This window comes from Maylandia zebra, linkage group LG23 (genome assembly GCF_041146795.1).
Source record: "Maylandia zebra isolate NMK-2024a linkage group LG23, Mzebra_GT3a, whole genome shotgun sequence".
Taxonomy (NCBI): Eukaryota; Metazoa; Chordata; class Actinopteri; order Cichliformes; family Cichlidae; genus Maylandia; species Maylandia zebra.
This window is the reverse complement of record NC_135188.1, coordinates 47,127,881-47,151,211: the sequence shown is the minus strand read 5'-3', so window position 1 is coordinate 47,151,211 and position 23,331 is coordinate 47,127,881. Positions and strand designations below refer to the sequence as shown.

Genomic DNA, 23,331 nt, shown 5'->3' with positions numbered 1-23,331 from the left:
CAGCGTTCCTACGGGAAAGTAACGGTAATCTAATTACCGTTTTTGCAATAGTAATCCCTTACTTTACTCGTTACTTGAAAAAAGTAATCAGATTACAGTAACGCATTACTGCCCATCTCTAACCACGATAGAACATGTTGATCGTGTCATCAAGCTGCGCTTGCTTTGGTTGAAAGCATCACAGCGGCTGCAAGCAATATCACCTGCAAATTATGCCAGGCGACAGTAATAGCAAAGAGATGAAGCACGTCACATTAACTTGGAAAAAAGTTGCCGTTCATCCTCCAGCTTCACTGTTTAGGATATGCTAACATAGCTGTGTCGGTAGCAATCATCTAGCACATCATTATATACCAGCTAGTCCTACTTCAGTGACCCTACAAAAATCACTGCTGTTTAATTTTCTGTCTTCATTTATTTTGGAAGTGATAGCAGAGCTGTAAGTTTTTTCAGAAATCTCTCAGTCAGAACACGGTATATCATGTTTAGGTGGAAACTAGCAAGCTAACTTCTAGCTCTGTTAAATTTAATAAATTCTGTTTTCATGGATGCCTGGATGTTAAACTTAATTGTTACAATCGGTACAGCAGCAACGCTCATCATTTTATTAAAGAGGAAAGATTTTAGACAGTTTAACTCTTAGTGATGCCGCAGTGTTCGTTTGACTTTGGGACCTGATGCAGACGGAGTTTAGGACCCAGATTACACCGCGAGACTCTTGACTACAGTAGCCGTAATGCGCTGACAATCCACCAAGCGGTGCGGTTTCATAGCTCACCAAAGTTGGACTACATTCATTCAATCATTATTTACAGATTTTTTTTTGAGTGGCGTGTACCACATAAAATCAGTTCGAGGTCAATAAGCACAACCAGAATACAAACATAGGGCACACAGGATTATAAGGCGCACTGTGGATTTTTGAGAAAATTAAAGGATTTTAAGTGTGCCTTATAGTGCGGAAAATACAGTATACAGAAGAAAAGAATATATCGCGATATATGTCGTTACCGCACATGCTTCATATTATACCACAATATGGATTTTAGGCCAGCCCTAATATAACTTGAAATAAATGACCTAATTTTTCATTTCATATCATTTATTTCACCTGTTGTCTTTATTTTAATTTCAGATTACCTTTCACCTCAACATGTTTGTCTTGTCATGTGGTAATATATTTTTTCAGCCATACATAGTTTAGCTTTACTAATCTATTCTTTATGCTTATTCTGTGTAGCTTTTTAACTATTCTAACAAAATAACTCTTTTCCCTAAATCTGTGTGTAAAATAAATTATTTCTTTTGTAAACACTGTTTTACAGTGTTTTTCTAACACTCAAACGGACAGATTCAAATGTCTCACTGTTTGTTTTGTTGAAGACCTTTGTAAGTGGGAGACCTGAGTGCACACACTGTGCATCTCCCCGCCCACTGGCGCAAGCTCTCTAGAGCTCTTTAGTGGACTTCAGTATATAAATCACTGACAAAAGAAAAAAGAACAGGAGGAGAAGCAGACGGGGTCAAAACGAGCTGAAGCTCTCTTTTCTGCTGTACAGGTAATTACCCCCATTTGCTTTGATATGATTTGATTTTCAAACAGTGTAAAAATGAAGTTAAGCCAGGTTAATGTTTGTTTGTTCTCAATGTAAAGGGTGCAGGTTATTGGCGAGTGGATGAAACTGTGTCTGTGAAGCACTCCTTCACCCCCAATGTTGCGAGTCTTATTTCAATATTGTTTTCATATATGTTACAGCTTTGTTTGCACTAATATTAATAAGAGCTGCTGTGAGAAAAGTACTACAGTGAATTTATACAAACAGCATTGGCTGCAGAATACTCTCATGGTTTAATAATTAATTTGTTTTTCTGTTGAGCTCTGATGATGCTTTGATTTTTAAACATTTGTTATGAGGTGGTAATATCAGGGGTGGGTAATAGTGGGTTGACTGCCCTCTTAAAGGACAACTCCCATTAAGGCTTAAATATCTGGGACACTCCACCATTTGGTCTTACAACTGAAGAAGCTTCTCCAATGAGAGGTGAAACATCTTCAAGAAAATAGAAGAAGTCCAGTCCCTTTTCTTTCACAGCTCCTTGGATTACTATGACTATAAATGAGATCCTATACAGACGGTTGGTTGGTTAACCTGCAGTGGGTCTGGTACAAGTAGGTCATCTGGAACAGCAACTGATTAACTATCTGAATTAGTGATGGGATTTCTGGCTCTTTTTAGAGAACCGGCTCATTCGGCTCGGCTCACTAAAAAGAGCCGGCTCTTTCAGCTCCGAACCAGCTCTTCAGGTTGTTTTGTTGCTTTAATTAATTAATTAATTATCAACAACAATATAAAATTATTCACAAAAGGAATTAGTAATGTAAAAAACGTGGTTTTCTTTATATATGTTTATATATAAATATTTATGGGGGCCCCTAGAGACGAAACACGTACAAACTCCAAAACACATTTCTAGCGTTAACTGAACTTCCAAAACAGAGCTACCTAGATCACTTAAATTACACAATCGAATTCATATGTCTATTGTTTTTGTATCAATACACAAACACTCATATATATATATATATATTCAAATAATTAAAAAAAAACAACTTACCTTTTACTACCAGTGTTGGGAAGGTTACTTTTCCATTACAGAATACAGAATACATGCCCCAAAATGTATTCTGTAAGGTATTCTGTTACGTTACTCAATGAGAGTAATGTATTCTGAATACTTTGGATTACTTAATATATTATCATGCTGTTTACAACTACGTGAATGTACTATTGCTGTGATTTATTACTGTTACTGAAGGTCCGCGGCTCCGAACCGTAGTAAAGGGACCTCTGGCTAATACGTCGGGTTCGTGTCGGGCTCATAGCCGAAAACTGGCTTTACTTTGTTGTGTGGGTCAACTTTGCTAGCAAGAGACAGAGAGAGGCGTTGAAAGGCTGCTCCAATGGAACTTATTGTTTTTGGAGGAAAACACGAACACGGTGTACAGTCGAGTCTTAATAGCTTACTTACAACTGGGCTCGTCAGGCACTCTTCTTGGCTGCAGTGGTTATTATTATATTTACATGCTTCCAGCTCCCGTTTTTGCTCGGTGACAGCTGTACTTTTCCTTTTTCTCCCTCCTCGCTCACAGACCCATAACGTGTATGGCAGTCCATTCTCCCTGCAGCACGGACTACACTGCCTATGATGCTACATTCTTTAGAGCTATACCGGTAGCATTCTGCCTATTAGCTTAGCACAACAACAACAAAAAGGCGCTCTCTCACCCAGGAAACACGCAGAGAGAGAGCGTCACCCTGTAACCATGGCAACCGTAACGCTGCCGCCTGGAACAACAGAACGTAGCTGTCAAACAAAACCCAAACAGTCCTGACCCGCCACAATATGAAACGGGGAAGTACCGCCGTGTAATCCATTTATTTCAACAAAGTAACTGTATTCTAAATACCACCTTTTTAAACGGTACCTGTAACGGAATACAGTTACTCATATTTTGTATTTTAAATACGTAACGGCGGTACATGTATTCCGTTACTCCCCAACACTGGTTACTACCACACACCCAATCCGATTGTTGATACTTCCTGGCTTGTGTAGCCACTAGGTAACAAAAGCTCAACACGTCCCCTAGCATCCCGGAGCACTTCTGTTGTGTTTTGGAGTTTGTACATGCTCCGGAGTGTGTACGTGCTTTGTCTCTAGGGGCCACTGTAAATATACTGTAACGATGGTTAAATGTTATTTTACAGTGACATGTTGGTTATCTCTGCACACTGTTGTTATTTCTTTAAGATACATGTTTGGTTGTGCTGCAGGAAAAAGGGAGTTAATGTGTGCAGGAAGGGGAGGGGGGTCCTTGTTGTTGTGTGACTGTGCGGGGCTGAAGTGAGGTGTTGTACGAGGTCACTCTCCCTGGAGTTAACGGCCCATGTGCCTGTGTTACCGAATAAACGGACAAACTGAGCGCTTTCACGTCTTTTTTTAGCGACTTTTTTTTAGAAAAAAAGTCGCTAAGGGGTCTGAAAACTCGCTAAATATAGCGACAAAGTCGCTAAGTTGGCAACACTGGTTGTCTCTTGTTGCTCCCGGCTCTCTTTCGTTCCCTCTCCCTCTTGCTCTTGTTGTGTGCTACTGCTCTTGCCAGTGTAACTACCGCCCCGCCCCCTCAGCTCAGCGCTGAGCAGAGGGGGGAGGGGCGCAAATGCAAGGCTCTGTTTGCCATCTCTGCTCAGAGCAAACACAAGGGTGACTTGCAGCGTGAAATGAAAAAAAGTGAAAGAGAGGGCAGGAGAAAGAAAAAAAAAACAAAACCCACGGCTCCCAATAGCTCTAAGAGCTATTTCGTTCGCGACCGACCCATCACTAATCTGAATTAAACAATCTGAAGGTGATGAATGATTACAGTAAATCCATTATAAAACTGAATGGGCAACATCAGATGGCACACTTATTCTGAATGAAAACTAAAGATTATTTAAATATAAATCAATAAAGACAGGCCTCTATCTACATATGCAAGTAATCATGCCAGATTTGACACAACTACATGAAACATACAACGCAATGCCCACATGACAGGACCAACCATTTCAGCTGTAATTGGGAACCTAAGCCTTCAAACAACTGTGAAAGGTCTGTGTGAGTGGCCAGTAAATCTCACGCTAATGTCAGATTAGGTATAAACCTCACATTGCTTTAAACTCCTGGAATATCTGAAAGTCAGCAGTTTTTAGTGTTTGGTCACTTGCCAGTAAGGATCTTTGAGTTCATGATCTCCTTTCTACACACTGATTAGATTTCTTGCTTTTAACTGAAACATGGTTATAGAACAACTACAGTGTAACTGTAAAGTAGTGTTTGTGTTGAAAGAGGTTAAGTGTTAATTTTATTGTCTAACAGCTTTTTGCATTTGCATAAACTGCAAAAGCATCTTTTTGAAAAAATTAAACAGCAAAATTAAAACTTTGAACAACATGGAGCACACGAGAGGGGATTAACATTCAAGGTTGTAAATGCACAAAAGGGAATAAAGCAAAGTGTACATAACTAGGGAACAAAGAACATGTGAAACCTTTCAAGAAAAATGATACTATAGAACTAAAAGAGGGCCACAATCCACAATACTGGATACAGACATCTTGAAATCAAAAATCCTAAAATGCTTCTTCCTACTCTTTCAAAAAAGCTTTTTTTTGTTTGTTTGTTTTTTCTTCATTTTGTTTTCACATGTTAACAATAATGCCACCTTACTATACTTAATTTGAATCGCTTTTCTGTTTTTGGACTGTGAGCTATCCATTTTCATGTTCCTCGCAGTAGTCACTTAATCTCAGAGATCCAGCCTTTAGATACTCATTGAGAACCAGTGTCTACCTTTTGATTTCAGCCCCAGTAAGTCGTGAATTGTATAATGCACAGTGCTGTTAACTTGCTTGTAGCTATCAGTCCAAATTTACGGTGGCCCCTAGAGACAAAGCATGTACAAACTCCAAAACACGTACAAAATCCAAAACACATGCAAACTCCAAATCACAACGGAAGTGCTCCAGGACGCTAGGGGCAGTGTTGAGCTCGATTTGCAAAATAAATGGCAAGTTTGTTGCAAACACATGGGCTGTATGGTCTAGTCTCCGTTGCGTTTCCCAAGTTGCCTAGCAACCATGATACTAACCGCTGGAAACGTGTCATACAACTTTGTTTGACAGAAATGAGGGAGAACATATTTTGTTCATTTGTTTGTTTGTTTCTACAAGAGCTTTGTGTGATTTGATAAGTATCTGAGGCTGAGACCACAGATGATTTTTGGGCTTCATTTCTGTACTGAACAGTCATTTAAGATTAGTTAGTAAATAACAATTAGCTAATGTTGTTCATGAGACTAAAGTCATCTCACTTTGGTAATGTAAATATAATATGGCCAATATTATAGTTATTATATTAATCATTATTAGCTATTATAGCAGTGAACATGAACTCTGTGTCAAATACTGAGCCTCAGTACAGATTCAAGTTGCAGTTATTTACACGTCTTATCACCTTAAATCTTCACTCAAAGACAAGTATCTTTGACAGTGCATATATAGGTGTATCATATATAAGAGACAAATGTTGTTCCTTCAGAATGAAGAGTAGACTGATATATTAAATATTCCTTTATTGGGAGAGAAAATCAGACCATGTCATAACTGCTTTAAGTCATACAGAATAGATATCAGAGCCTTAAACAGGCTGACGTCTGCTAAATGGGTCAAACTGGGCAGAAAGTACACAAACACATAACATCCTTATAGAATATGATGTAAGATAAGATAAGATAAGATAGAACTTTATTAATCCCTCGGGTGGGTTCCTCTGGGAAATTCGACTTCCAAAAAAAGCACAGCAACGACCGAAGTTACAGTTACAGAACTGTTATATATATATATATATAAATATATATATATACACACACACACACACACACACACACACACACACACACACACACACACACACACACACATATATAAATACAGAGACAAATATAAATAAAATATACAAAGGGGATAAATAGAATAAATAGGAATAAAAAATAAAAATACAAGTGAATTGCACATTTCAAGTATTGAGTCTATTGCACTGTTGACTATTTACAAAAAGTATTGCACAAGGTATTGTACAGTGAGGTGCAGAGGCACTACAGCTTAGTTGTTCCCCCCTCCTTTGTCCTCCTGTTTCCCCTCCCTCTCCCCTCCAGAGAGGAGTTAAACAGTCTGATGGCGTGTGGGACAAAGGAGTTTTTAAGTCTGTTAGTTCTTGTCTTGGGGAGAAGCAACCTGTCACTGAACAGACTCTTCTGATTGTTTATGGCCGTGTGCAGAGGATGCCCAGCATTGTCCATAATGTCCATCAGTTTCTTTAATGTCCTTTTCTCTGCCACTGTCACCAGAGTGTCCAGCTTCATGCCGACCACAGAGCTAGCCCTCCTGATCAGTTTCTCCAGCCTGGATGAGTCCCTCTTTGCTGTGCTGCTCCCCCAGCACACCACAGCATAGAAAAGTACTCCAGCAACCACTGACTGGTAAAACATCCTCAGGAGCTTCCTGCAGATGTTAAAAGACCTCAGCCTCCTGAGGAAGTACAGTCGGCTTTGGGCTTTTTTATACAGGTGCTCTGTGTTGCATGACCAGTCCAGTTTATTGTCCACCCACAGCCCGAGGTACTTGTACTTGTTGACCACCTCCACCTCCTCCCCCTCTATCTGAACTGGCAGTGGACCTTCTCTGGACCTCCCGAAGTCCACAACCAGTTCCTTAGTCTTTGAGGTGTTGAGTTGCAGGTGGTTTGTGTGACTCCATGCGACAAAGTTCCTCACCAGACTTCTGTACCCCTCTTCCTGATCATCCCAGATACACCCCATGATGGCCGTGTCATCTGCAAACTTCTGAATATGGCATAATTCAGAGTTGTAGCAGAAGTCAGAGGTGTACAGGGTGAAGAGAAGAGGGGACAGCACAGTTCCCTGTGGTGCTCCTGTGCTGCTGACCACAGTGTCAGACGTGATGTCCTTCAGCCTGACGTACTGTGGTCTGTCGGTGAGGTAGTCGGAGATCCAAGCCACCAGGCAGGGGTCCACCTCCATCCTGTTCAGTTTTTCCTGAAGCATACAGGGCCGGATGGTATTAAAGGCACTGGAAAAGTCAAGAAACAGGATCCTGACCGTGCCTTTTCCCCCATCCAGGTGTGAGTGGGCTCTGTGTAGGAGGTACAGGATGGCATCCTCCACTCCGACAGCCACCTTGTATGCAAACTGTAGTGGGTCCTGGGCATGTTGTACCTGTGGTCGGAGGAGGTTGAGGAAGAGCCGCTCTAGAGTCTTCATAAGATGTGACGTCAGTGCCACCGGTCGGAAGTCATTCAGCTCATTGGGCCGGTTCTTTTTGGGGACCGGGACGATGCAGGATGTCTTCCATAGGGCGGGCACTCTCCCCAGTCGCAGACTGAGGTTGAAGACTCGTTGTAGCGGCTCCCCAAGTTCAGCAGCACACGCCTTAAGCATCCTAGGACACACCTTGTCTGGGCCTGCTGCCTTTCTGGGGCGAAGCTTCCTCAGTTGCCTCCTGACCTGATCCACTGTGACACTGGGAGATGTTTGGGAGGAGGGGAGGGGGGGAGATGTCTTGCTGCTGAGAGAGGGATTGGAGGAGGGGGGTGTCATGGTGTCAGGAAGGGGGGGAAGCGAGGGAGGCAGGAGAGTGGGGAGAGGACTCTGTAGTGAAGGTGAGGGTGAGGGTGGTCATGTAACACAGAGCACCTGTATAAAAAAGCCCAAAGCCGACTGTACTTCCTCAGGAGGCTGAGGTCTTTTAACATCTGCAGGAAGCTCCTGAGGATGTTTTACCAGTCGGTGGTTGCTGGAGTACTTTTCTATGCTGTGGTGTGCTGGGGGAGCAGCACAGCAAAGAAGGACTCATCCAGGCTGGAGAAACTGATCAGGAGGGCTAGCTCTGTGGTCGGCATGAAGCTGGACACTCTGGTGACAGTGGCAGAGAAAAGGACACTAAAGAAACTGATGGACATTATGGACAATGCCAGGCATCCTCTGCACACGGCCATAAACAACCAGAAGAGTCTGTTCAGTGACAGGTTGCTTCTCCCCAAGACAAGAACTAACAGACTTAAAAACTCCTTTGTCCCACACGCCATCAGACTGTTTAACTCCTCTCTGGAGGGGAGAGGGAGGGGAAACAGGAGGACAAAGGAGGGGGGAACAACTAAGCTGTAGTGCCTCTGCACCTCACTGTACAATACCTTGTGCAATACTTTTTGTAAACAGTCAACAGTGCAATAGACTCAATACTTGAAATGTGCAATTCACTTGTATTTTTATTTTTTATTCCTATTTATTCTATTTATCCCCTTTGTATATTTTATTTATATTTGTTTCTGTATTTATATATGTGTGTGTGTGTGTGTGTGTGTGTGTGTGTGTGTGTGTGTGTGTGTGTGTGTGTGTGTGTGTGTGTGTGTATATATATATATATATATATATATATATATATATATATATTTATATATATATATAACAATTCTGTAACTGTAACTTCGGTCGTTGCTGAGCTTTTTTTGGAAGTCGAATTTCCCAGAGGAACCCACCCGAGGGATTAATAAAGTTCTATCTTATCTTATCTTATCTTATAAACACATGTTCATACTTTTATTCCACAATCAGAGAGAAAAAAACAGAGAGAGTGCAGGACAGACAGACAGGTGACAGTCTCAGGTGTACACACTGCTACAAAACAGCACAAAAGAAGGAGGATTTAGTGTTTGTGTTATTACGAAACAAGAAGAGTTCCCAGATGGTGCAGTGGACACATGTGTGACTCCTGTGATGAAAGCATCTTTCTTTCTTTTTTTTTTTTTTTTGACCTGTCCCGTTTGGCTCTTTTGCATCAGAATTGTTGTCTAAAGGCAAAGAAAGATGCCCAACGGATTTACTTTACCAAATTGACCATCCCAGCCTTGCCGTAATGGTCCATTTGATTCACCTTTTATTGTTTATTTTATTTTCACTTACTGAATACGGGACAGACTTGACTGGGGGAAAGAAGGGGAGAAAGAAAGAGGGAAAGAGAAACAGCTGAGAAGAGGGACGGGGGAGAAGGGCAAAAGACAAAAACCAACAGAACGGGCAGAGAAAAAAAAATGCATATATCAATCACCTGGATCACCTGCTGAGAAAGAAAAAAGAAAGCAAGCAGAAGAGAACAAGAGTAATAGAATAAACAACATCACAATGATATATGGGAATATGACAGTAAATACTAAATGTTAAACATTATTGTGCAGCACATAAGATCAACAGAACACAGTGTGCTTTGAGGTAGGAGCCAAAAAGGGTGTAGTTTGTGGGTGTGATCACCCGTGTGTACACCTGTGAGCATGGACGCGCTTGTTTTTTGTTTTTTAAAAGGTTCCTTCATGTAATAATCTGCTAGAGGGTGTGGGGGGGCCACAGCCCCGTCCTCCAGGGCGTGAAGCAGGTGTGGAGGAGATCAAAACTCCAGACATCCAGAGGCCCCCAGAACACAAGAGACCAAGGAAGACTAACAGAGGGGCAGCAGCACCACTATCCCAGAAAGAGCTGAGGAGAGTCCCAGATGAGGGCTCACTCAGCAGCCGCGGAGCAGAAGCCAGGGGGAGTTGCAGTGACGCGCCCGTGAGCTCCGCCGGCAGCCAGCTGCGCCTGAGTGACCGAGCCCCAGGCCGAGAGGCCGGGGGCACCCCACCTCCGAAGTGGCCCGAGCGAGCCCCAGGCTCCAGGCCCCGATAAGCGGCCGCCAAGGAGTGAGCCGGTGTGTACCTGGACGCCCATCCCCGGACACAAAGAACCACCAACGCACCGATGTCTGAGGGGGTCCGCCACTGGCAGGGGAAGTGGTGGTAGGGGGAGATAGGCCTCCAAACCTTGGAGGGCCTGAGATGTCCCCAGAGAGGTGGCGCCTGACACCCAACCTGACATATAGACACAGACATACAGGCACACACAGATACAAACATCCATTCCCACCCTCATGCGCTCATATGCACTTACTCCACACTCAACCAACGTGGAGACAGACATAAAGAGACGTTGTACACACAATCACACTCCCCAAGCGTACTCTACAAACCGGGTCTAGGTGCCCCCGCCCCTGGAGGGGGGAACTGCACCCAGACCCAGGTGGTGTTTCCCTTTTCCCTGCGGTGGGGGGAGGCAGACCGCCCCGACTCCGCAGCAGCAGGAAGGTTCCACACTCCAGACCGCAGTCGGACGGCCAACTCCTCCTCCTAGCCCCCCCTGCTCCAGCAGGTCGCAGAGAATGGGGGTGAGAGAAGACTCCAAACCTCCCTCCACCCGCTCATTGTAATGTTGATGCATGTGTGTTCTAAGGTGCATTTAAAACCCAGGAGGGCTTGGAGCTACCTGCCAGAGAGCAGCAGGTAAGCGCATGGTCCCTCCTGCTAGCCCTCAATGTCTACGTGTATTTAAAATTGAGAGGTAGGCAACGATGCCAGGGGTGGGGTGTACACCCTGATGGTACTTTGGACTCCGTGTATCGTGCCCACCCCCAAGATCCTATATGTATGTGTAATGAGAGTGTGAGCAATGTGAATGTCTAAGTTGTGGGATAAAATTGAGGCAGAGGCAGCCAGAAGGGGACAGAGGGGGGGGGTAGCCTCCTCTGCACCCTGGTGACATACCCCTACTCCAAGGCCCTGCATGTGTGGGTGGTTGTGGTGGAGCGGGAAGAGGGAGGCAGCTGGAGATGGGGAGGGAAAGAAGGGAGGGGCAAGTGACCCCTCCCTGGGGCCAGCTCCCCCGCTGACCCCAGTAGGCACCCCATACTCCGCGACCCGCCAGGGAAAGGGGGCCCAGGCCCATCCAGACCGGGCCCAGTGCAGCAGCGCCGCCCGGCCCCACAGAGCCCGGGACAGTCCACCCAACCCCACCACAGAGAAAACTGCACCCACCCCACCATCCACTCATCTTCCAGACTACATAAGACAATAAACACCCAGGCTGAGATCTTCCTCCACCTCTCCTGTATCTCCCCCTCCTGCAGAGGGAGCTCCTGAGGAGAGGAAAGCTCCTGCAAGATGTGACAATCTCCCCCACCAGTTGAAGAGCCCCCCAGGTGGCTCGACGCACCGGCGGCACCCTGCTCCAGGGCTGGGCCCCCATGCACCCACCCGCCCACAACCCCGGCAACACACCAACCAGGACCCAAGCCCCCGAGGCCCGGTCCGGGTCCCAGCCCAGAGACGGAGCGCCCCCAGAACCTCACACCTATCCCGGACCCACCCAGGGGCAGCCAGGCTACCAGGTCAGTAACCCACGTCCGTCAGCACAGACCCTCCCCTAGCCCCGCTGCACGCAGTCGCGAGGAAACAGTCACCTGAGAGCCAACAGAGCCCCTAACCGGACATGACCGCTACCCCGGGTTGAGCCCCCCAAGGAAGATGCCTCCGGGGAACCCCCCGACGCCCTAAGCCTGTCCCTTCCCCCACACCAATCACAACAGTGAAGGCGGGACCAAACTATGACCCCCCACCCCCACTAGGTGATGGAGCTGATCAAAGGAGCCCAGAGCAATTGATCTGATGTGGTGGCAGAGGCTGTATCAAGACTAATGTAATCTAATAGATAATTTCTATATTGGTTAGAATTAAGATTATTTTTATTTTTCCAGTTCATGAGGACTGTTTTCTTGGCTATGCATAGGGCAGTGAAAACCATATGGGCGATATTCTTTTCTGAAGTGACATTATCTAAGCTGCCCAACAAACACACTAAGGGGGAAGTTGGAATGTTACATTTCAGACACTTCGATAAGTCTTCACATATCTCGCGCCAAAACTTCTGAACTGGTGGACAGAACCAAAGAGCGTGGATATAATTGTCCGGTGAATTGGTTTGGCAGTGTGAGCAGTTGTTGGTAGACGTAAAGCCCATCTTGAACATCCGATGACCTGTATAGTGCACTCTATGTAATATTTTGTATTGAATTAATTGAAGACTGGGATTTCTAATTAGATGAAAGGTTTTTAAGCAAATCTGAGACCAGAAGTTTTGGTCTAAGTTAACTGATAAATCCGCTTCCCATTTTGCAATAGGAAGTGATATTGATTCATCTGTTTTATAAAGCATTCTGTATATTTTGGATAGTAATTTGGGGGGTTTAAGAGTAAGAAATTGAACCACACTTGGTGGTGTTTGTAGTTCAACTTGACCCGGTTTAAATTTCTTTTTTACTATGGATTTAATTTGTTGATATTCTAAAAATCTTTTCTTGTCAATCCCATATTGTGTAACTAGTCCGTCAAATGAAATAAATTCTGTTCCTTCTAGTATATGTTCTAAATATTTGATTCCTTTATCACTCCAATCTGAAAAGTTTATCATATTATTGTTTTGTAATATGTCAGGGTTGTTCCAGATAGGTGTACGTTTGCATGGGATTAATGAAGACGCCGTCAATTTTAGAAACTCCCACCATGCTGTCAGAGAAGAGCTGATGTTGATGCTTTTAAAGCATTCATGTCGTTGGATGTTTGAGCTGATAAATGGTAGGTCTGAGATCTCTAGATTATTGCAGAGTGCTTGTTCTACATCTAGCCAAGGTTCATCTAAGAGGGTGTGTTTTAGCCATCCTGAGATAAACTGAAGCCTGTTGGCTAAGAAGTAGTGCTGAAAGTTAGGCAGTTCTAGTCCTCCTTTATCCTTGGTCTTTTGTAGTGTTTTTAAGCTTATACGTGGGGGTTTATTTTTCCAAAGGAATTTGGACATACATGAATCTAGAGATCTGAACCAATCTTGTGGCGGTTTAGTTGGGATCATTGAGAATAAATAATTTATTTTTGGTAAGACCATCATTTTTATAGCGGCAACCCTTCCCATGAGTAATATGGGTAGACATTTCCATCTAGCCAGATCATCTTCTACCTTCTTTAAAAGTGGGATATGGTTTAATTTAGTTAGATCTGCAAGCTTGGGAGAAACATTAATACCTAAATATTTTATATTTCCCGATTGCAGTGGTGTAGAAGAGGAATTATGGAAGGAGCAATTAATCGGTAGGACTGTAGATTTTGACCAGTTAATTGAGTAATCTGATATTCTTGCAAAAGAGTTTATCAATTCAATCACCCCACAGATATTGGTTTGTGAATTTTGGAGAAAGAGTAACACATCATCCGCATAAAGGCTGATTTTATGTTCCACGTTCTTGCATTTTATGCCCTTAATTACTGAACATCTTTCTTTCAGCTTAACGAGTGAACCGTCAGCTCGTTCAAACACACGTTAAAGTCCGTTTGGCTCGACACCACCGAACAGAGGCAGCAATATAACATAGCTCACATTAACAGTGCAGTGAATCCTGCTCGTGCCGTGATATTCAGGACTGCAAACCGAGCAGCATCACTGACTTTCAGCTTGTTGTGTTTGTGGATATATGACTGACTTTAATTATCCACAAAATCATCACATTCTCTGTAAGATTAAAGTCAACTATTGAACGGCGCATATTTTAAAGTAAAGGCTTTAAAACCAAGTTAGTACAAACATCGCTAATGTCACATAACTTTCCCGACATGTGGCCAACAGGAATGTTTTAATGTTCTTCATTATAAAAACATTTGCGCATAAATAAGTGACATAATATTCAGTACTTACTTCTGAAAGTTTACTCTCTGCCCGCTCCGCTTCCACCGTTTTTTTTTTCGGCAAAATTATCCACACCACCGCCGTGCTATGAAGTCTGGGATATGTTGGGCCATGAAGGCTACACCGACCCATCCTTAAAATTCAGGGAAATTAATGATGCATTTGAGGGCCGCATTTTGAGCAGCCTTTGAATTAGGACAGCCTTCGTCGTGTCGCTGTGACGTAATCGGCCTTAAAATGCGGCCTTTAAGGCTGCAGACCCTGAATTGGGATACAGCCCAAATCCGGTCATTGGCACTTCCTGGCTTGTGTAGTTACTAGGTAACAAAAGCTCAACACTGCCCCTAGTGTCCTGGAGCACTTCCGTTGTGTCTTGAATTTTGTACGTGTTTTGAATTTTGTACGTTTTGGAATTTGTAAGTGTTTTGGAGTTTGTGCATGCTTTGTCTCAAGGGGCCACCGTACAAATTAACTATGTTTAAAGAATCTTCTTCTGTATGGTTGTAACAACAATCACATTCAAAACTGTAACTGTGCAGTTACCTTTTACTTTAACATTATTCTATATAAAATTATCTAGTTTAACTGATACATTACTGTGTTTATTATAAGTGCATTACTAACACACTGTATCACTATAATCAGACTGGCATGTTTTGCATTCCATATATGACCAATATCAGGCCTGACCAATATTTGACAGGGAGACTGCCTCTTTTTGAAAACTGTCGGTAATTTGTTTTTCCCCTTGTTGAATCAGAATTGAGGGTTGGAGCAGTTTCCTCAACCACATAGCAGGATCAGAGGACTTCTGAATATTAATTTCTCTCTCAGCAATGGCTCTCCTGCACAGTGTCCTCTCTCCGGTCCTCAGCTGGACATGTCTCTGTTCACTAATGTACATATTCAGTACTGGACTGGTTGCTGCGGTTGCAGTTTTGACTGTGAGGAAAGTCTGGTACTCTCACAGGCTTCAGCAAACCACCAGCAAACTCATGGCTGTTGGGCCATCTGGGGCAGGTACGATACACAGGCATGTTCTAGTTTTATATTTACGTATCTCTACATCATAAAAGCTGTAGGGTTCATGTACTTTCTGTTGCGACACAATAGATTTTCTCTTTGATTACTGATCTTAAGATCTTGTTTTGTGATAAAACATGATAGATACGGGGCAGAGAAGAAGGTTTCCAGCTGATGGATGACATGGTGAAGACATACAAACACTCCTGCTCCTGGGTCCTTGGTCCTTTCTATCACCTGGTCAGACTCTTCCACCCTGACTATATCAAACCTCTGTTAATGGCACCTGGTAGGGTAAAACACAAACAGACCACATTTCAAGAGTTTTTGTTCTTCTCTTACATCATCCATCATCTACTTCCTTCAGCCAGCATGACGGTGAAAAATGGGCTCATTTATAACCACCTACAGCCTTGGCTGGGTGAGTCAAATATTTCTGTTTTTCTCATCTGTGGTTACATAGTTTACAGGATGTTCCTTTTAGCATCACTAACTCTGTTTCTCTTTTGTCTCAGGACGCAGTGTGCTGATCAGTAATGGCGAGGTGTGGTCTCGCAAAAGACGACTGCTGACTCCAGCTTTTCATTTTGATATTTTGAAGAGCTACATTACCATATTTAACTCCTCGTCTAAAATCATGCATGTAAGATTCACACAGCCATGCACAGAACTGCTTCCATGACGATTTTTGTTTCAATTAACCATTTAGACAAGCATTTGATCCAGTTTGATTTGTTGCTTTTTGGTAAAAGTGGTACAACCATGAGGAAAATTAGCTTTTTAGTTTTCTCTGTAGGTTCTAAATAAGTCATCTAGGTTGATTTCTAGTGTCATTCAACAAAAACAGCTTTATCAAGGCACTTGATGTTGTAAGTCAGAGATGCATGGGCTGTTGTATCATTTTTTTTTCCCCCAATGTGGATTGTTTTAATTTTTTTTTTTAATAGCAGATTGTGTAAAAACAGGAACTTGTTTATCCTTTTTGTAATTGCTTTAGTGGTATTGTGAAAGGAAATGTGGACAGGTCTTCGTCAATAAGAAAGCCTATAAAACCCTGCTGTAACATAAACATCTTGCAGTGTCAAGGCTGTGAGGGCTGTTTAAGCAAAAGTACAATATCCAAATACAGGCCAACAAAGAAGCGGATAAAGATTTTATAGAGTTTTTCACACCAGGAGAAAAAGTAGAGGTGAGTCTGGGAAAACAACACAGGAGTTTCTTCCAGGTTTGGAGGATGAGTTTATTTCTGCCCAGTGTTTGAGTTTTCAGATAGCGTAGTTTTGCCAATAGTGAATGTACTGCTCACTTGGAGTATGAGGGAGGGTTTTACAGAGGAAGCGTTTGCATGCTGGTTGTGTCCACAAGGTGGCAGCCATGGCAGGGTGAGCAAGCAGGTGGTTAATGCAGGATGATCCAGGTAGAATGCAAGTATTCACTAGCATACTGACAGACTATAGCGCATAACCTTTAGATGAGTCAGATGGTCAACAGGTGCGGTGGGAAACCATGGAACTCCACCCCAAAGGAGTAGGATAGTACCAGCATGGCTTGACTTTAAGATGCTAGAAGGAAGAGAGAAAACAACTGACTCGCACCCAGCCGTGACATACGGAATTGAAGAAAACTCCAACAATCAACCAACTTCCTGTGAGCAAGCATTTTATGACAGTGCGAAGGAGAAAATCTATTTTAAAACATCAATAGAAGTCTGTTACAATATTCCAGATTCCTGAGAATTCTGAAATAAAGGAAGAATCTGATAAACATTCTAAACACCCAAATATAGCTTACAAACTACTGCTAAATGTCAATTATGAATTAGTTTTCAATTATGCCAAAAAAAGCTCTTTTAAACTAAATGTGCCTGTAAGATTTGTAGAATTATATTTTTATCATCCCTTTCTCCTCCTCCTCTAATCTGCCTTCTCCACTGCTTTCTCCTCCCACATCTCCATCTGAGTCTAAGCCAGAGTTCAGCTGCTTGAAGTTGAGGACAGCATGAATGACGCCCCAAATATGATTTTGTTTCCATGCAGATTCTCACATCTTTGTCCCATTCCTCCCTTCTTGTTTCTGTTTTCAGGACAAGTGGTGCCGACTTGTAGCAGAAGGCAAAACTAATCTGGAAATGTTTGACCACGTCAGTCTGATGACTCTGGACAGTTTACTGAAATGTGCCTTCAGCTACAACAGCAACTGTCAGGAGTGAGAACAGCCACTTACTTCAACTGATATCTTCCATTTTTGTTATGATGGTGTTTCTAAGAAAATTGTCCCTCCAGGTCTTCCAGTGAGTACGTGTCAGCCATAGTGCAGCTCTGTGACCTGGTAGGACAGCGGCAACACAACATTTTACATCATTGGGACTGGATTTACTGGAAGACTCAGCAGGGGAAACTGTTCAAACAAACCTTAAATATTGTACACAGGTAATGTTCTGACCTTCTGATATTTGTGTAGCCAAGTTATACAAGTTATGTAGGAAGCTGCAGGGATCATTAATTTTAGTCTGCTGTATTCTGGTTTGCAGATTCAGCAGGGATGTGGTTCAGAAGCGACGTGCCCTTCTGAAAGCACAGAGGGAGATAGTGACACAATGTGAAGTTGCCCCGACATCACAGAGGAGGAAAGACTTTGTGGACATTCTGCTGCTGACAAGGGTAGGACAGAGGGACTCGGAGGAGCATCATAGTAGTAGTAATAAAATAAACAAACAAGAAGGGATGATAATCCACTTCCAGAGCCATTAATTTGATCAGTTCTGAAATGATCACATGGAACTGATCTGTGTTTAGTTTTGCTTATATAAGACATAGGACATCCACTTTCACAGTGCATTGAATAAGCCTGTATTAGTGCCTATTTAGCATTACACAGCTTTATATCAGACCCAGCAACACGCTCAGACAAAAACTGGTTCACCCGAAAGACAAAACGCCAAAACACAGACTTAACAATGTGGTGTATGCTGTACAGTGCAGCGAGGAATGCCCAGAACTCTACATTGGAGAGACCAAACAGCCACTTCACAAGCGCATGGCACAACACAGAAGAGCCACCTCCACAGGACAAGACTCAGCAGTCCATCTGCATCTACAGGTCAAAGGTCACTCTTTCAAGGATGCCAACGTTCACATTTTGGACAGAGAGGACAGATGGTTTGAAAGAGGAGTGAAAGAAGCCATCTATGTCCACTGTGAGCGACCATCTTTGAACAGAGGCGGGGTTTACGACACCAACTGTCTGCCATCTATAATCCAGTTTTGAGATCCTTCCCAGACGCCTTAACGCCCACTCACATCCTGGGCCATCTGACCTCAGGAAATCACATGATAAGGTGGGGCCAGGTTTCACAGTGAACTCACCCAAAACTCTGGCTGATTGGGACCCACACCCAGTTTCACACCTTGGCTCAGGCGATTAGAGGATCATCAGGGGGTCCTTTTGTCCCTCTGTGGGGGGAAACTCCCACTAGGTTTATATCTGGGACTCTCCACCATTTGACCTTAGAACTGAAGAAGCTTCTCGGATGAGAGGTGAAACGTCTTCAAGCAACTTAAAGAAGTCCAGACGCTTTTCCTTCCAAGCTCCTTTGACTACGATGACCTGGATGACTGAGAACCTTCACAGACACAGCTTTATATCCCACTCCAAGTAAAGTCCACAGGCACTGGAGCAGTTCATGTCAAACATACGTGCAACCTTAGCAAAATGGTGTAGGGGCTAAATTGAAGTTGGTCTCAGAGTGAGTAAATAGTTAAAGGTGGATTTAAAAAGTGAAGGGAAGGAGAACATCTAAAAATGTATTGCATTTTTGGGACTTTATCAGTGTTACTGATGTGTGTGTTGAAGGACGAAGATGGACAAGGCCTAACAGATGAGGAGATACAAGCTGAAGCCAACACCTTCATGTTTGCAGGTGAGACGCTACAAGGGCGTAGATTTGGCATGGACGGAGGGACATGTCCCCACCAATATCCAGCGATTATTGAATTGTCCCCACCAATAATTTGATCTCTTCGAGTAAAGAAAAACAAACCCGATAGAAAGAAGAAAAAAAAAGATCTGTCAACGTCTCATTCACCTAGCGGTGCAGAAAGAGTTAAATTACGTCCTCTACCGCAGCGGTCCCCAACCCCCGGGCATTTGGTACCGGGCCGCGAGAGTTGAGGCTCAGGTGTGAAATTTTGTTATCGTTAACTCGGTTTTCCTGGGTCTTTTCAGTGTGTTATGAATAAATCTTCTTTTTTTTCAGTACCGGTACTAGTTTTATTTTGTTGTATTTATCCGCAACACCTTAAAGGCCAGTCCGTGAAAATAATGTCGGGCATAAACCGGTCCGTGGCGCAAAAAAGGTTGGGGACCGCTGCTCTACTGAAGTCCTACGTCATGTGACAAATATGGCCAATGTGATTGGCTGTGCCTTTAAGGGAGCTCTGTTTAGTTTTAGCAGCGGCAAACCTGCGCTGCGAGGAGGAGAGGAGGACGGCAGCAAAGAGGAAGAACCTGGATATAAGAAAGTATTTTTCAAAGAAACCTGTAAGTCACTTAAAGCCAAATTAACTCATAAAATGTGTCCATCATAATAACGTTACAGGCTATGCCAGGCTTTGGCCCACATCAGTCTAAAATTGTATGCAACCATGAACGTGTTTTGGAAACTAACTGCACAACAGGCAGCACTATCAGTTCTCTCAGTCTCAGAGCAGCATTTCTAATTTTGATTGAAAGTGTCAGAGAAAACGGCAGCCTCGAGCAGCCAGGATATTAGTTTACAGAGGCTGTTAGAATTATATGTCTAACGTTAAATGTTGGTGACACAAGAATTTCATCTTAATGGCACTGACGTATTCATAGGGTTCATTTTTGAGACAAAATATCATGAGGTAGTCATGATTTTGCAAATATTCCAACCAACACAAAGCTCAGAGAGTAATGGTGACACAAGATCACAGGTGGAATGATGACTTGTTGGTTCATGACTGTATTTGAAGCACATGTGTGACTGCATGTATGTGGAATGTCTCACTGTTATTGATCAGGTGACAGAGGCAGCTCTGCCATGTTGTAGCTCAGAGGTGAAGAGGCGAGGTCACAGGTGACTGACTGATGATTTGGTGCTATAGATTAACTAGTATTTATTATCATGACAACTGTTAGGCTGCTGCTGTAAATTGATTCATTAGTGTATATCTGACAAAGAATCTGAATTGACACGTCTCACTTTTTATATGGCACAAATCAATGTGTTATTTTATCAGGTGACAATATGTCCTAGTGCAGTCAGAGGGGAGGAGCCAGGGCCAAAGGTGAGGCACATCAAGCACAGAATAATACTTTTAATCTGAGGATAAAACGCAGGTACTGAGGCTGAAAGAAGCTTCAGTGCTCTCAGAAGACTAAAAACATGGCTACGGTCAACAATGACTCAAATGAGATTAAACAATGCTGCTGTATGTCCACCAGGAGAGACTGGACAGTATAGATGCAAAACCAATATGCCAGCAGTTTATCTCAGTTAACGAGAGGAGCAGGCCTGTGTGTGGCTGCTTCACATAGTGGACATTGAGTTGTTGTGTGGGACGCCAGTAGTCCATGTCTGTTGCTGTAACAGTAGTTCATGTTTAGAATAAAAAATCTCAGCTCACTGATTTGATCGGGGCAATAGTGCCTAAAATGTTGCATAATTTTGCTGAAAAATCTTTTACTTTGTGGTAATCTTAGACGAGTAGTTTTATGGACAAAAACCAGCAGGTCATTCAGTGTTCCCTTAGTGCTGATGTATCAGAGATGTTGGTGTACTATAACTGAACTAATGTTGCTAAGTCCTTAAAGTCATATTCTTTTATTGTCATGACTCTATTTTTATTTTTGTATGATACCTGATTTATATGGATTATGGCTGAAGTAAACTAAAGTATAAAATACTTAGTCAGTCATTTGTTTAATAGTAATTTAACATTATATAATTCACATATAAAACTATGAATTGTGATTTTAAATGGTTTAAAAGCAGGTAGAATAGCATAAGTAGGCAAGTATATTTCTCCTTTTTTATCAAGAACCAAAGACAAAAAGGGTGAAAAGAAAGAAACAGGGCAGGGTTCGGTGGTTGAATCATCCGTCCCCACCAATGCCAAAACCAAATCCACGCCCGTGAGATGCTACTCTGACACCAACTTTTGTGGTCAGATGTAAAAATGACAAACTATAATGTTAACGGCACTAGGATGAGTATGTGTCTTTAGAGCGCATAGTTTGTTGTCCTTCAAATGTTTTAACAGTTTGCAAATCTTCCTTCTTCTTCTGCAGGTCATGACACAACAGCCAGTGCCATCTGCTGGACGCTGTATAATTTAGCACGCCATGAACACTATCAGGAAAAATGCAGACAGGAAGTGATGGACCTGTTGGAGGGACGAGATGAAATCCAGTGGTCAGAAAATACAAATGGCAACAACATTATTTGCAGTTTCAAATGTTTACATATGAATATTATCTCAGTGCACTGACATGACTTAATTTTCAGGGAGGACCTGTCCAACCTTCCCTTCACCACCATGTGCATCAAAGAGAGCCTCAGACTCCACTCTCCTGTGCAGGCTGTATCACGGAGTTACTCTCAGGACATGGTGCTGCCAGGAAATCGAACAGTCCCAGCGGGTCAGAGTCAAAGCTCTCTTTCAAGGTTTCTAAATGGATTTTAGAGGTTAAAGAGCTGTGTCTCGTCATGAATCATACTAAACTTTATTAAATGCTTAATTTGTGAGACTGTATGTTAAAGGATCACACCAACAGTTGGTGACCAATAAAGATTGATGCTGTAAAGGGAAACTTCTTGTGAAACAGGTACAGTCTGCCTGGTCAGCATTTATGGAACACACCACAACCCTATTGTTTGGACAAACCCACATGTAAGTACTTGGTGACATAATCTGCATTTCTTCGACAAATCTATTGTGTGTTTAACCTTTCCCATTTGCTCTCTGACCAGGAGTTTGATCCCCATCGATTTGACCCAGGCAACAAAATGAACCAAGCTTCTCATGCCTTCATCCCCTTCTCCTCAGGCCCCAGGTTCAGTTTTAGCCTTAATCTAAATAGTACAACTAGGAAATGGACTGGTTAAAATATAACAAGTATCTCTTTACAGGAACTGCATTGGTCAGAAATTCGCCATGACAGAGCTTCAAGTTGTAGTGGCCCTGACCCTTCTCAGGTTTCGACTGACCCCAGGGGTGAACCCTGAACTCGGGAGCAGCAGAGTTCGCCGTCTTCCCCAAATCGTCCTGCGTGCAGAGGGAGGCCTGTGGCTGCAGCTGGAGCCTCTGAACACAGACTGAACAAACAGTCAGAGGAATGATCCATAAGATAATACTTGAACTTAATTTTTAATAAAGTGTTAGGAAAAGTTCAGCAGCTAGAAAGTGAGACTTGACATTGACATTAAAACTACAGCAGACCTGTGAAAGAATTTTGTTTGAATTTTGTTATTGTGCTTTAAGGAAAAAGGAAAAGCTTTCTCTTTATGGGGCAAATGTGCACAGATAGTCTTCAGTGCTCCCAATTCCAGTTTTATAAAGTGTAAAATGCAAATACTTATTCTTCCTGAAAACTTGAGAAAGTTTCGTCTGCTATATTCCATTGGATTTATTCAAATTCTGTGTTGCTATTTCCAGAATAACTTCATGAAAACATAATGAGCCACATAATTATCACTTGATTCATTATGAGTCTTTCGAGTTTAAAAGGTGTACAGGTTTTCCATTGTCATAATTTATCACCCTGATTATGTGATCAACACAGTTCTTGCTTTGCTTGTCCTCATGCATGAATTCATCTGATTTTGCCATTGCAGAATTTATATCTATTAGAAATAAAGGATGAATAGGCTGCTGCTCTGGACTAATCTCTTTTAAAGTCTGAATCCTATGGAGTTCTACTGCATCTTCCAAAACAATAAAGACGAGGTCCACATGGTTTTCCAACAGAGTTTTACAAATATTGGCCTATGCTAGCACCCACTTTAAAAAAAAATGGTAACTCAAATTCAGAATGACCACACACTATGCTCAAACATATACTGTGCCATCATT

General features: G+C 42.8%; 1 protein-coding gene across 1 annotated transcript; it reads left to right on the top strand.

Moving 5' to 3' along the window:
• The first annotated feature begins 1,456 nt into the window (after nucleotides 1-1,456).
• LOC101474973 (cytochrome P450 4F3) lies at nucleotides 1,457-23,133 on the top strand. Its single transcript, XM_024798930.2, is given in 15 exon segments — nucleotides 1,457-1,559; nucleotides 14,973-15,182; nucleotides 15,184-15,232; nucleotides 15,380-15,524; nucleotides 15,603-15,656; nucleotides 15,751-15,878; nucleotides 17,319-17,440; nucleotides 17,518-17,664; nucleotides 17,766-17,895; nucleotides 19,088-19,154; nucleotides 21,548-21,671; nucleotides 21,765-21,898; nucleotides 22,085-22,149; nucleotides 22,230-22,312; nucleotides 22,389-23,133. Coding segments are annotated over 14 exon segments (1,572 nt in total). The 5' UTR covers nucleotides 1,457-1,559; nucleotides 14,973-15,048; the 3' UTR covers nucleotides 22,579-23,133.
• The last annotated feature ends 198 nt before the right edge of the window (nucleotides 23,134-23,331 follow it).